At 39.7% G+C, this 13,986-nt stretch overlaps 1 protein-coding gene across 1 annotated transcript in view; it reads left to right on the forward strand.

Annotated features, from left to right (window-relative positions):
* Nucleotides 1-13,986, forward strand: part of GTF3C1 (general transcription factor IIIC, polypeptide 1, alpha 220kDa) — a gene marked incomplete at its 5' end in the record, with an annotated part of 39,609 nt that overhangs the window by 7,732 nt on the left and 17,891 nt on the right. Inside the window, 12 exons of the mRNA XM_010021047.1 lie at nucleotides 1,033-1,357; nucleotides 3,132-3,343; nucleotides 3,890-4,026; nucleotides 5,542-5,695; nucleotides 6,683-6,786; nucleotides 7,018-7,196; nucleotides 7,560-7,835; nucleotides 8,067-8,212; nucleotides 8,618-8,715; nucleotides 10,960-11,056; nucleotides 11,847-12,024; nucleotides 12,399-12,534. Of these exons, the coding sequence (XP_010019349.1) occupies nucleotides 1,033-1,357; nucleotides 3,132-3,343; nucleotides 3,890-4,026; nucleotides 5,542-5,695; nucleotides 6,683-6,786; nucleotides 7,018-7,196; nucleotides 7,560-7,835; nucleotides 8,067-8,212; nucleotides 8,618-8,715; nucleotides 10,960-11,056; nucleotides 11,847-12,024; nucleotides 12,399-12,534 (2,042 nt within the window). The remainder of the gene's footprint in view (nucleotides 1-1,032; nucleotides 1,358-3,131; nucleotides 3,344-3,889; nucleotides 4,027-5,541; nucleotides 5,696-6,682; nucleotides 6,787-7,017; nucleotides 7,197-7,559; nucleotides 7,836-8,066; nucleotides 8,213-8,617; nucleotides 8,716-10,959; nucleotides 11,057-11,846; nucleotides 12,025-12,398; nucleotides 12,535-13,986) is intronic.

Genomic DNA, 13,986 nt, shown 5'->3' on the forward strand with positions numbered 1-13,986 from the left:
TTTACGTCAGTTTGTGACTGGATGCTTAAGTAGTAAAAATCATGGGGAAAAATGCACATGGCCCCGTATTTTCTGTCTGTACGGGGCACACATTCTGGTGATCCACAGCAGCTGGTGGGATTCTGCTGGATGCTGCTTCACAGCATTCCAGAGAAGCACTGTTCCCAGCACCTTGACACAGGTCTGCCCCCCAAAAAGAGATGGGGCAGAGATAAGGGCTTCAGCCCTGCCTCACCTGGTCCCAATCACTTACCTAAGTAATTCACTGTACAGTCAGCGGTAACCCAGGTCACCTGGTGGCTATTACTTCATGGAGGTGTCTCTCAACTCAAAGCAGCCTCTTTGCTTAATTTTTGGCTACAAGACAACTTCTATTTTGCAAGATTCTTTACTGAAAGGTCTTCTTGGAGACCCTTTGTACTTTTAAAATCATTAATCTACTTGCTTTTTGAAAATACCCATAAATTCTGGAATAAAACGGTTTCTTTTTTTAGAGGTTATGGTGATTAAACTCCTTATTTTCAGATATTACTTTTTTTTTATTTGAACAAGATGAATTTTGTTGAAACAAAATTCAGCTGTCATTTCTCCCATGCACCCATCTGCCCCTTTTCACAAAGGCAGGATAATTGCTATCTCCCATCAATAGAGAATATTTTTACTAAGAGTTTGTCATTTGGTAAAAAGTTCTGTAGAATTAAAATTAAAAAAAAATATAGAATATCTAAAAATTTCCCATTCTAGTCTGAATACATATAGCTTGTTCTTCCTTAGACTTTTCTACATCCCACATACCGTAGGCATTTCATTCTAGTATGCAGGTAATGCAGATTTATTTCTTTTTCAAGCTTGGTGTTTTCTGTATGTTAAGGTTAGTCAACATTTTTGTTATTTAGGGGAAAAAAAAAGGAGAATAACATGATATCTTTTGGTGTGAGTCAAGAGCAGTTACAAAATTTTCCCACAGTTGATGTTGGAGAACACTGCAAGAATGGAGAAGGTAGAAAAATAACGTTCCACCTATTCCCTTAGGGTTTTATGGAAGATGAAGGTCGGCAAAGGACAACGAAGTATATTTCATACATTTTTGCAGAGGAGAGTGATTTAAACCGTCAGTTTGAGAGAGAGAAGGCTAGAAGTGAGCAGCTAGCTACTGTTACTTTGGCTCTGGGGCCAGAAGATTCCCCACCTGCAGAAGATGTGTCTCCAGGAGAAGACGATACCTTGGTCTCCGAGTCTGACAATGAAGAAGAAGGGAAAGATGGCAAGAAGAGAGGAAAAGGTCAGAAGGCCAACTCTGGTTCTCTGTTGAAATTAAGTGTCCAAGATGATACCCATCAGTCAACACCAGCTAAAGGTAGAGCATGACTTTGAAATTTGGGGGAACCCTGCGTTTTTCTTGTGGATCCTTTTATTAAAGAAAAAAAAATGCTATAAGCTTCTATTAAAGCTTTTGGAAATACATGTACAAAGATAAACTGCATAGATTTATCTTTGCACTTGATTATTTCCGTGGGGTTTTTTATGTTCTCTTCCTCCTAAATTGTTACATTTTTGGATTCTCTTAAGTGTATTAATCTCTGGAGATTCTCAGGGCTGAAGTGTGCTCTGGTGTTTGTGTACCAAATAGCGTTTCTGATTATCACTAATCACTGACAGGATAATTTGCTTCTCCTTACCCCTGTACCATTTCTCCCCATTTCCCCATGCAAATGAAATGGGCTCACACACTGTGCTGCTCGGATGTTCACTTTTCTTTCTCATGATGTAAAGGGCTGAAATGATTCTTCAGAGGCTCAGACAAATTCTGAAACTGTTGCAAGAAAGGAGGCAGGACGGGGTGGCTAAAAACCAACATAGTGGGTAGACCGTGGTAGCTAGCAGTCAGGTTGGCTTATGCTGCTGGGAGAACTGCATCCTTGGGTAAATTTTGTATCTGTCTTGGGTGTTCTGTGATGAACTGAGAAGGTATCTGTCATGGACTCTGTTTTTCAGAATATCTTACAGCTCAGGCTGTGCCTGTCAGAGAGCACCATCTTCATAGAGCTTTAGCTTTTAAAGTCCTTGAAGACTTTAAAATGGACTTGAACACATTTTGTCTGTCTTGAAATATTTTATTTCTTCCTCACTAAGGAAAAAGGCAGGCTCTGCCTCATTAAAACACATCATTTCATTCGACTGGGTATGTAAATGTCATCTTAGGTGTGGGAAATAGCACAGGAGCTGACAGAGCAGCCAGTTAACTTCCCCTTTTAGCAACAGAGTTGGGGTTGGTTTTTTTTTCAGTTGGAAATGTCTGGTATTGAGCCTTAGAGTGTGCAAAATGTATTTATTCATGTACTGATGCAAACCTTCAAGTGGGATGAGGGTATGTAGAGTAATATGTCTGGGACCAGATAAGATGGTAACTAACTGCTTTCAGCAGCAATAGGCTTGGGATGCCTTGACCCCATAGCCTTACTTGCCTAAACATATTGTAACAAATGTCTTGTTCCATGAAGCTAATTGCTTCACCTTTTTCTTTAGCTATTTGCAATATCTTAATGTGAAAGCTACCAGCCTTTTGGGACATACTTTTAAGAGGATATGATGGTTTATTTTTTAGTTTTCTTTATTTTAACTATTTGAATGTTCCTATAACTTACCTTAGAAACTCCCAGGGAAAAGAGGAGAACAAGTCACCATTTCTTTTGTAGATTATCTTTGGAGTAATACTAAATCCTTGTCCTCATTCTGCTTTGAGTCAGGAAAGTCAGGCTTCTCGCAGAACTTGAGAATCTTTGTGACAGAAACTCTCCTTTCTTCAGACAGCAGTTTCTATATAAGCTAATCTGGCCTTTCATGGTCTTCTATGCCTGCCTGTGAAGAGGCTTCTGCATGGAGAGAATTACCTGATGACAGGGAGTTCACTTTTTAAAAACTTTTCCTTTTGAAGGCTGAATGCAGTCATTCATTGTCAAACCACTGCTTCCAGCAGGGTAGAAGAATAGGTGAAAAATGTAGCAGAATGCTTTTAAGTGCAGTTACCTGCACTGTGGATGGGGGAAATGCCTTTTATAGCGAGAGAAACCGAACATTTACAGAGAACTGTGAGAGCAGAACAATTACAAGGCTGTTTGCTTTTAAACCAGGCTCAAAGCCAACAGCTGTGAAGCCTCAGGGGAAGAAGCTGCCTTCCCCTCCGATTCTTGAAGAGCCTGATGAGCTCCCAGACAGTGTTTTGGGTGAGAGTTCTGCTTTGGAAACTGTAAAGCAGGAGTCCAATCTGTCCACCTGTGCTCATTCCACTGATGAAGATGGGGATGTGGCTGTGGTGGAGGAGGTCAGACTTGAAGACCCTAAGGTAAGATCCCATGTCTGAGTACCTTCTTGTTGGCACAGCTATCTGAGCTAAGTTATGCACTTTTAACAGCAAGCCTTCAAGCTATAGTTTTGTATTAATTTATAGGATTGGGGTTTTTTTCTATTTTTGGTTGTGTGTGGGGGGTTCATGATTTTTTTGTTGTTGTTTTGTTTGGTTTTGGGGTTTTTCTAATTCAGTGTCAAAGTATATTCATATTTTGGCTGCATTATAGTTATAAGATAGGAAGGTCAATATCCAAAATACAGTTCTGGGTTAGTTCCCTGTGCTCTCCAAAGTCCATGTGTTGACTTAATGCATGTCATCACTTAATGTCTGCCTGTGCACGCAAGTGGTACGTATCATCTGGTCTGTTTTCCTGCCTGTGATAGGGAGATAAAAGGTAATCCTCATCTGACTAGTTTGTCGCAAATAAGTACATCAAAACTCTGAATTTCAGTCGCTGCTGTGGGAGGAACCAACCTTAGGCTGAAGACATTGAACAGTTGATGTAAAATTTTGTATTTTGTCCATACTGTGCACTAGAAGATGTGTGGCCAAAAGAAGGAAAAGCGTTCCAAAGCTACTGCAGTGGAGAGATCTCATGAAACATACAGGCTGCTGAAGCGCCGCAATCTCATTGTGGAAGCTGTTCGAAACCTCCGGCTAATTGAAAGCTTGTTCACGTGAGTCCCTCTGAAAACAGTGTCCGGGGGGGGCTGAGGCATTTTGGTAGCAGCAGCACTACTTCTGCAAGCAATCTGTGTGCTTATTCCAGTGGTGCCATTTCTTGTTCCTGATGGCACTTTAGGCTATAAAGTTGGAGGTGATGGCACATGGAAGGTGTGGGGGGCTGCAGTTATACTGAATCTTAAAAATTAAAACAGCTGTTTGGAAGCAGTAATAGTTCTTTGCAGATAATTACACAAGTGAGTTTTTATAGGGTGTATGTCCCATAAACAGAGATTGGAGAATGTTTTTCTCTGTTCACAATACGCCAGTGCTTGGGGCCACTTAGTAAGATACAGCACTTCCCTGCTTGAGGATTCTGTCATCTGCATAGGTTTATCTCTGCATGGTTTCAAAAATCGGTTGTGTTTTACTCCATCTTGGACTGTAGAGGCTTATGATGTCAGTCAGTCATCATTGGTCACCAGGATTCTATCAGGGTCCTGAAAATTTGCTTTTCTTTGCAGTTTCAAGTGGTACAGTTCTGTGTCTTCTCCTGACTTGCCTTGTCTGGATTAAAGATACTTCACTGAATGTTATAATGTCTTTCGGTCTTCTAAGATTCGCCACCAAAGAGAAGTCAAAATTCTGGTGCTCTCCTGGAGTCCCAGCTTCCAAATTGGCAGGAATTTAGTGTAGGAATTATAGAAAGAAAACATGGCCTTATTCTCCTCTGGTTTGAGAATTTTGAAACCTTCTGTTACATAGTTCAGTTGCAGAGTATTATAAAATTAGAGCCTTGTCTTCTGGCACCAGCCTCATTACCCACTGATATAGTCTTATCCAAGCATGAGCCCAGAAAATAGCTCAGCTCTTTGCTTTCCTCTTCAGTGCTACCAACAGGTAGCTCAAAGTTCCCTCGGCACCAGCGAATGTTCTGCCCTTCCCCAATCTCTGTGAAGGAAATTTGCTGGGTCCTCACTCCAATTATGTTAGTTATCAGGATGTGGAAAAGTGAATAAAAGCAAGCAATAGGAGAGTAGGGTGTGAGCGACCTGCTGCAGGCTGCTGCAAAGGAAGAAATGAGCTGGCTTCAAATGATGGAGTATGTGTATCTGTATTGTTAACACGTGTAATTTCTGAGCTCTGGATGCCCCAAGCTGAACTGAGCTCACAAATGGAAACATAAAGTGCATATGTTTAATCACCTCCTAAAAAAGCTGTAGCCTTTCCTGGCCTTAGGGAGCCTGGATTCATAATTACATTATAGACATAGATGGAGAAATCAGGCATTGAGAATCTGCTGTCGTAAGAAGAGCAGTTCTGACCTAAAAAAGAAGAGCTTGATTACAAGGAAACTACAGCTGAAATGTAAAGCTAAGTTAGTAGTTATTTACAGAAAAAGGGAAGAGTGAGCAGTAGTTGCTAGAAGTAGGGAAATACCCATTCACCCCACATGCTCTAACAAACTGCTTAGGCAGTTTGGAGCATTGCTGGGCTTAAAACGCAAGGTATTTTTTTGCATCTTCTAGACTTCAGAAAATGGTGATGGATCAAGAGAAGCAAGAAGGTGTCTCCACCAAATGCTGCAAAAAGTCTATCATACGACTGGTACAGAAGCTTGCGCGAGAAGGACTCCTCAGAGTCTATCGTACTACAGTCATTCAAGATGGAGTTAGTAAAAAGGTGACTACACAAACCCTTGAAGCCACAGCAGCTTTTCTCACAACCTTCTGATTTATCGAAATGTTTTTGGCCTTTTTACTGAAGTACATGGATGGCTTCACTTTTTGTAGCAGAACCCACAGTCAAGCTGCCTGGAAGCTACATGTCCCAAACAAAGCTAGTGTGCAAACCTGATTAGTTCTTTCAATTATTGTGCTGCAGATAAATGTGAGACCAAAGAATAGTCCAGAGATCACAGTCTCTGAATCTCCTTTCTGAAAGGTTCTGCTGCTTATTAGTTATGCAACTCATGGTTCTCTCCCTGCACTGTCAGGCTGCAACACAATTTTATTTAATCCCCTTTTGAAAGCCAACAGTATATGAGAAATCCAGAAGTTAGCTTCTGAGTTGAAATTTATAAACATGATCTGTTTTTTTTTTTTTTTTAAAAACAAAATCCACTGTTACTGAGGTTTGTAAAATGTCTGTAAATGTCAGTTGTAGAGCTGAGGCTTGTCATTGTAACTTTAGTGTGAAATGTTCATAAGTGGGCAGAGAACCTATTGAAAATTACCTGCTGCACAATTACTGTAGGGCATATATGAAATCTCATCTGAATTGTGTCTGTACTTTCATCACCAATATGTATTAGTTTGGCCTTCTGAGGTATGGCTTTTCATTTATCCCTTTCAGTCTAATATTTGCAATTGACGTGTTTGTTGCCCAAATAGTTCAGATTTTAAAAATTAAAAAACCTGAGGTTTTAGAAATTACATTAACAGTTTATTGGTACAGAGATCATGGTATGGCGTCTTGCTTAATGCAAAGTAGCAATGGGAGTTTTCATCTGAAAGTGTTAATATTCTGTGAATTATTAAACCTTCATAGGATTCATTCACTGTGGCTACTGTTAATTATATGTCTGTTAATCTCTGATAATTTATGTAGCTGGTTAAGAGCCAATATCTCCATAAGTACCTGTCGTTTGTTTTCTGCTGCTCTGAACAGGCAGAGTTTGTTGTGCATCCTTCAGTGAGTCCCAACGATCCCCTTGTAAAAAGTGCCATTGAGCAGGTGCGTTTCCGAATCTCCAATTCAAGCACTGCAAACAGGCAAGTGGCAGCAATGGTTTGGATGGCTTGTGGGGAATTTGGCTTATCTAGGACACGCAAAAATATGCAGAGGAAATAAACACAAAGTAAGCAAAAGAAAAGAAAGAGCTGCTCTTTAGCGACAGAGGAATTGAAGCACAATTCTGATGCTTAATACCACCTGAAGTTGGGAAAGAAGAGGGATTGAACTCTGCTTAATTTTTACCTAAGTGCTGTGTGGTTTTAATACAGGATTAAAGTTCCCCAGACACCATCCCGGGACCAGGCTGATGAAGAAAATCTGGGGCAAGAGGCAGTTCCTGATTCAGGAGAAACGCAAGAAAGCTCGTGTAAAGCTGATAACAATCGGACAAGAAGAACTGATGACAAATTGGGTGTAACACAGCTAAAGAACTATCACCCCGTTACAGGTACAGCTAATGTGGTTTTTTTCTGTCATCTTTCACTTTCCATTTTATTATTAATAATCACTTGCAGATGTTGGGCTCTCCTAAGATACAAGTAGGGGGTGTGTTTATTTATTTATAGAAGAAATACTCAGTTTACATTAAAGTAGTCTCACTACTCAGTGTTTTCTTAGCTGCTTATTTTTTTACAATTACAAACTGGAGTATTTGTACTCACTGCTACTTGTAACTTAATATTTGTAACTTACCTACTTTGAACTGCTCATCTTTCCTTCCAGTTTCTTCACATCAGTTTTGCAGAGGTAGCTGTTTCTCCTGTTCTAATCCTCTCTTTATTTCTGTTTGGTACTTCATCTTCCCTCCCAGTTCCAGGACTTGGGCGTTCTCTTGGCTTTCTTCCCAAAATGCCCCGTTTAAAAATGGTCCACATGTTTCTCTGGTACTTAATTTATGGACATCCTTTAAATGGAACGCACCAAAAAGGAGGTAGTGATGGAGAGAAAAAAGGCAGCAAACAAGGGCTGGATGTGAATGCAGCTGTAGTTGAAGCACAACCAGATGGGACATTAGAAATTATGACAACTGTGGTGAAACCAGAAATCTCAGCACAGGAGGCTGAAGTGGAGTTGTCTAATCAAACAGGTAAGAAGTGGCACATCTTGACTTTACTACAGACTTTGGCATGGTTCAACACTGAAAAAAGGTGAAAAGGTACTTAAAGAAAGATTGAAAATCAATGGTTTAGATAATTTTCAGGTTGTTGTAGATTTTCAGACTAGTATGTTCTGCTTCACTATTCTGCTTTCACTATTAGTGCAACTGTAACAGGTTTGTCCTGTCTGAATCTAAGCCAGTCAGTCTTCTTGCTCCTAGTGTATGTGGATGATGAATCATGGATGCGCTATGTCCCTCCTCTCCCGATTCACAGAGAGTTTGGATTTGGATGGGCTCTTGTTAGTGACATTCTCCTCTGTTTGCCTCTCTCAGTCTTTGTTCAGATAGTACAAGTCAGCTACAAGGTATAGTGCTTTTTTGTTTCATGTTCGTTTTTGAAGTCGGGTGATATCAACTATACTTATAAGCAGTAGCAAATATCCTCTTTTTCTGTTTTAAATACTAGTCATTGGAGTTCACTTAGTTCCTGATAGTCTTTCACAGAAAAGTTAGTGGCTTTTACAGCCACACTGAAAAAAATGTATAGGCCTGTAACACTGCAAATTCTTAAGCTAGTATTTTTCAGAGAGCTTTTTATAATCTCACTGAATCTTCTGCCTCGTTGATTAACAAGAATAATGTTTAAGCATTTTACAAAAGCAGTAACATTTGCTTAGAAAATATTTCAGTAGACAGTTCTGGTAGCAGAAGTTGAAACTTTAAAGGATAGTTATATTTTGCATTTTTATTAACTTCTGAAATAATTCTAGGTGGATGGTCTGGAAGACTTTTTAAATGACCCCCTAAAAAAGCACATTCTGATCCGATGTCTTCCAAGGTCAGTCCGACAGCAGCTTCTCTACAAAAGGTAAGAAGATGAGTCAAAGTAAATGGCTCTAGGGATGAAACAACAGTGGTTGACTGTTTTATCAGTTATTTCCTGTTTGTGTCAAAGACAACTTTGTTACTTAAGACAAGGATCATCAATCTTCTAAGAAGAGTGTGCCAAATTGCATTTTTCTCTCTCAAATAGAAGGTAATAAGAAACTAAACCAATATTCATGCATGCTGTCAGGCAGTGTTTGAGAGCTGGGAGGTTCTGTCCTTCATAACTCATCAGCAGGATGTTACTCTGTATAAAACACACTCCTGACTGCTGCTAAATTAAGAATTTAATAGAGTCTAAATGTTGCTGTCTTTCATAAAACTTCCAGAAGACGGCATGTTTCCCAGTTCCAGTCTCATACGTACCATTTGGTTCCAGCCTTATACATACCATTCAGTTTCTACCCAGGCTTTCAGAGGCACATCTGACATTGTTTGTCATTCCTCATCTAGGAGATTTGAAAATTGAGATTGGACTGGAGATAGGAAGGGGAATCAACATTAAAGGAAAGTGATTCCAACCCTAACTATTCTATGATTCTATGATTTGAGTATGTGGAATTATAGAATCATAGAATGGTTTGGGTTGGAAAGGACCTTAAGATCATCTAGTTCCAACCCCCCGCCACGAGCAGGGACACGTTGCACTAGACCATGTCACCCAAGGCTCTGTCCAACCTGGCCTTGAACACTGCCAGGATGGAGCATTAACAGTACTGTGTTACTTTTCCCCAGAAAGTTGTTACTAAGGGTAGGGATTTGGGTGGTTGGAATTGGGTGCAATGCTTTGCAAACCTGCAGATGTGTCATTGGTGAGTGAATAGTGCTAGACAGTATCAGCTGTCCAGACTTGTGGTTAGCACAGGTTTGCTAATAGGTTTTTCCTAACCTATTGCTTGCTAAATCTTAGTAACAAGGAAACTAGATTTATGGTATTTTCTGAAATCTGTGGGCTCCATCTGATAGGTTTATGCAAAATGGTACGGCATATAACCAGCTTGTCTCCCCTCTCTCCCCCTCTTCCCCCCGTCCCCATTACAACTTCTAACTCAGCCAAATTTGCTTCAACATTTCTAGGCTTGTCAAATCATCTGACCCCCAGAGAAAGCTCCTGTCAAAATACCATTCTCATCAACTGCCTAGAAAAACGTAAATCTTCGTGAAGTTACATGTGGGCAAAGCAAATTTTTTAACAAATCTGTCAGAAACTAGACCTTGCAGAAGTTTTTCTGCAAATTCCATAATTTTGCTATATAAGTAGATACACAGCATGGGAAATGTTGCACTTTTTGCTCTGCCAAAGCTATAAGCAACTGAAAGTGGTTTCTTGGAGCAGTAATTCTAGACAACCTTAACTACAGGAATCATTGCCCATTTCTTTATATGTACATATGTGAAGTCTTATCAGCCCATGTTTAGCAATCATGTTTTCTTACTCGTGTCTTATTTTCATAACACTAAGTTGTCTGCAGATCTGCTGGTGTTCTGACCTGGTCTAACTCATTTCTATGTGGTACTTCTGGCTAATTTTGCTCTTTGCCAGCAAAATTTTAGTTAGTATTTGTCTAAAATACTAACTTGAGTTTGTGATTTGAGGAGATCTTGAGCTTTGGGATATTACAAAAAAGCAGTGGTTTCCTGAAACTTATGGTGTCCTCAATGTAAAAATGACATGGAGCTGTTGGAGCAAGTCCAGAGGAAGGCCACGAGGACAATAAGGGGGCTGGAGCACCTCTGGTGTGAAGACAGGCTGAGGAAGTTGGGGCTGTTCAGCCTGGAAAAGAGAAGACTGCATGGAGACCTCATAGCAGCCTTCCAGTATCTGTAGGGGGCCTACAAGGAGGCTGGGGAGGGACTCTTCATTAGGGACTCTGGTGGTAGGACAAGGGGTGATTCGTTCAAACTTAAACAGGGGAAGTTTAGATTAGATACAAGGAAGAAGTTCTTTACAGTAAGGGTGGTGAGGCACCAGAATGGGTTGCCCAAGGAAGTTGTGAATGCTCCCTCCCTGGGGGTGTTCAAGGCCAGGTTGGACAGAGCCTTGGGTAACATGGTTTAGTGCAAGGTGTCCCTGCCCATGGCAGGGGGGTTGGAACTAGATGATCTTACCTTTCCAGCCCAAACCATTCTATGATTCTATGGTTGCTGCATGAAAATGGTGTGTTTTCTGGTATAATTTTTAATGTTTTCATGAATGCTGATTGTAATACCTCTAATATTGCTGCAGGAGGTACATCTTTTCAGTGGTAGAAAACCTTCAAAGATTATGTTATATGGGACTGATACAGTTTGGCCCAACAGAGAAGTTTCAAGACAAAGACCAGGTAATTTTTTTTTTCTTTTTCAATTTAGCCATTATTCCTCATTATTTTTGTCCAGTGAAATAAATGCAAGATTTGGGGGTTGTAATTACCTTAAATAGTTAAGTAAAATTCCTGATGTTTCAGATGTATATACAAACATGAAAATCCAAGTGACATATTGCAAGGAGTGCAGATAATTTTTACGTCTTTCTCTAGAAAGACACTACTGTAATGTATGATGCTGAACACTGCACACAATAATGATTGAGGAGGTTCCAGACCGGCAGCACTTTATGAAAAATAAGCACACCACATTCTTTTCCATTGGGGCATTAGGCATTGGGGGGGTGACACAGAATAAAGTCAATGATCAGAGTAAAACAGTTACGTTCATACACATCTTTTTGTAAATAGAGAGCACATGCAAAGGAGATAGCAGTCAGAACATAAAGTTTATGAGGATAAAAAAGATAATTAGGCCCCAGCACACATCTGTTCAAGTCCTGAATGAGAGCTTATAGGAAATAGTCACTCTCTTGGAAACTTGAAATATCCTGTGCACAAGAGCAAAAATAAACTGTTCTAAATCTAGAAACAATATATCTGGATTGCTGGCAAGGGGAGTTTGGGAGTGCAGTGCTATAGGATGGGAAGGGGTACATCTTCTGTCAGAGTACTGTCTCAAAACAGCGAAGACTGAGAAAATGCTCCACAGTCCTAAACTACATTAAGTTGTATGTCCTGTATATTAGGAAATTCTGATGATTGTTTATTTTTTACCTACCAGCCTGAAATATACTGTATTTGACAGGTCTTTGTGTATATGAAGAAAAATGCTGTGATTGTTGATACCACTATCTGTGACCCGCACTATAACCTGGCTCAAAGTAGCCGCCCATTTGAGAGACGCTTGTATGTTTTGAATACCATGCAGGATGTGGAAAACTTCTGGTTTGATTTGCAGTGTGTCTGCCTTAATACACCGTTGGGTATGGTATAACTGTAGCTTCTTAGCACCTTTACCGTTTATTCTGTTCATACTACAATTCTTCCTTCTTTCCTAAAACTTGACCCAGACTCTGTTTTGTCGTTTCCAATGTTTTGTTCTCTTAGCTGGTTGCCATGTGCATCAAAAAAAGCTTTAGAAAGGGTACCAGCCTCCCATTAGTTCTGCCCTGAATATAATTTTGGACAAGGTAGTGCTTTCTACTGGAAGTTAACTGGAACAACATTTAGCCTCTATTGAGAAGTGGTAAAAATGTTAGTATTGTCTGGGAGCAATAGTTTGCCACAGCAGGGTGGATTGAAAATGGCTTGAAGTCTGACTTCTCATGCTGATAGTCAAAACTATTTGTATGCCTAGGAGTTGTCCGCTGTCCTCGTTCAAAGAGAAGTAACCTTCAAGGGGAGGAGACTGCACTAGATGTAGAAATGGAACAAGACTCAGCAGTGGATAAACACAATCTGGAACGCAAGTGTGCAATGTTGGAATATACCACGTATGTCATCTTCACCCTTGCTTTGTTACTTGAGCGGGCAAAAAGAACTGTTCTGGTTTTGAGGATGTTGATCAATAGCAGAAGCAGTTAAGACTGTTGGGTGTTGGAGTTTTTCTTCATAATTCAGAGGCTATCTGATTAAAAAGACATGTAATTATGTATCATGTTTACAAGTAACTTGTCTACTAAGCATGTTTTTATACTAGAGGAATGAGAAAAACAGATTCAGATTTCCTTCCAAAGTAGTACAAATGCGTGTTCTTGGGGAAAGCAAAGCTGAGAGGGAAGAAATGCTTCCTAAGTACAGTTAATGCAAGGGAAAAATTTAAAGGTTCTCTGTTCTTGTGCTTTATATCATGGTATCTCAAGTAGCCTGTAGCTTCCTGGTGTTACAGTCAGAATTCTGTCCTTCTGTGTTGCTGCACATTGTTTACAGATTAATTTCTAATATGGGGTTGGTGTACACTGCTAAAATCTGGAAGCGGTCTCTGGAGCACTTCATCTTCTGCCTAGTCACAACCAGAATACTTGAGAGGATGGTGTGCTTGCAACCTGTGACAGCTGTGCAGAATGCCCAATAGAAGTTACACTTTCTATATTGTGCACTGTGGTTTAATTTTATCAATTCTATTCTGTTTTAATAAACAGCCTGTTTAAAAGTATTTTCAGTTAGCTCAGTGTTAGAGGTAGACACATCAAGTTACCTTAAAAAAGTTAATGGAGTTGAAGGAACCTGATTCCACTGATCCTTGCTGATAGAAGAAAAATCTGTTCAGTCCACTTGTCAGCTTTTGCATATGGTCTCCATTGTATGGTAAGAAATCCTTTATATTGAATATCTGATGTTTACTTGCAGTTAGGCTGGAAATGACTGCAACATCTTTAAGGTCAAGAAACAGGTTTTGGATAATTTTTTCATGGTAGCTTTCAAAAAATCTTTCAGAAGATGAAACAGGATTTCAGAAATACTCTTTGGTGTTATTACTGGATTGTCAGAGCTGTTGTAACTGCTGCATATGCAGAGCTCATTCATAGTTTGATTTTTTTTTTTTTTTTTTTTATTCTTTTTTTAGGAAGTTTATCTCCATGATTCTTTGCAAAGTATATTCATAAAGAAGAAAAAAAAATCTTTTTCTTTCATTCTGCACGCTAACACCACATTAATAATTAAATAGCTCGTTCAGGAAGGGTATCAGTTCATCCACTGCATGTCAGTCATTGTTAGTTTTGTCCTATTTCTGGGGAGAGAACTGTAGTGCATTATTTTTCTTGCTTGTATGTGTATTTAAACAAGCTTTACTGTATTTGTTAGAAAACTGCAGAGACCAGTGCTTGACAGTCAGTGTGAAAAAGGGTTATGGTTGCCTTTAGTTCCTGTGGGAGATTTTCTTCGCACTTGTCCTGAGAGTTTTTCATCTGAGCAGGTATTTTCTCTGGGTCCGTAGCAGGAAT

The sequence above is a fragment of the Nestor notabilis genome, unplaced genomic scaffold (genome assembly GCF_000696875.1).
Source record: "Nestor notabilis isolate BGI_N333 unplaced genomic scaffold, ASM69687v1 scaffold21468, whole genome shotgun sequence".
NCBI lineage: Eukaryota > Metazoa > Chordata > Aves > Psittaciformes > Psittacidae > Nestor > Nestor notabilis.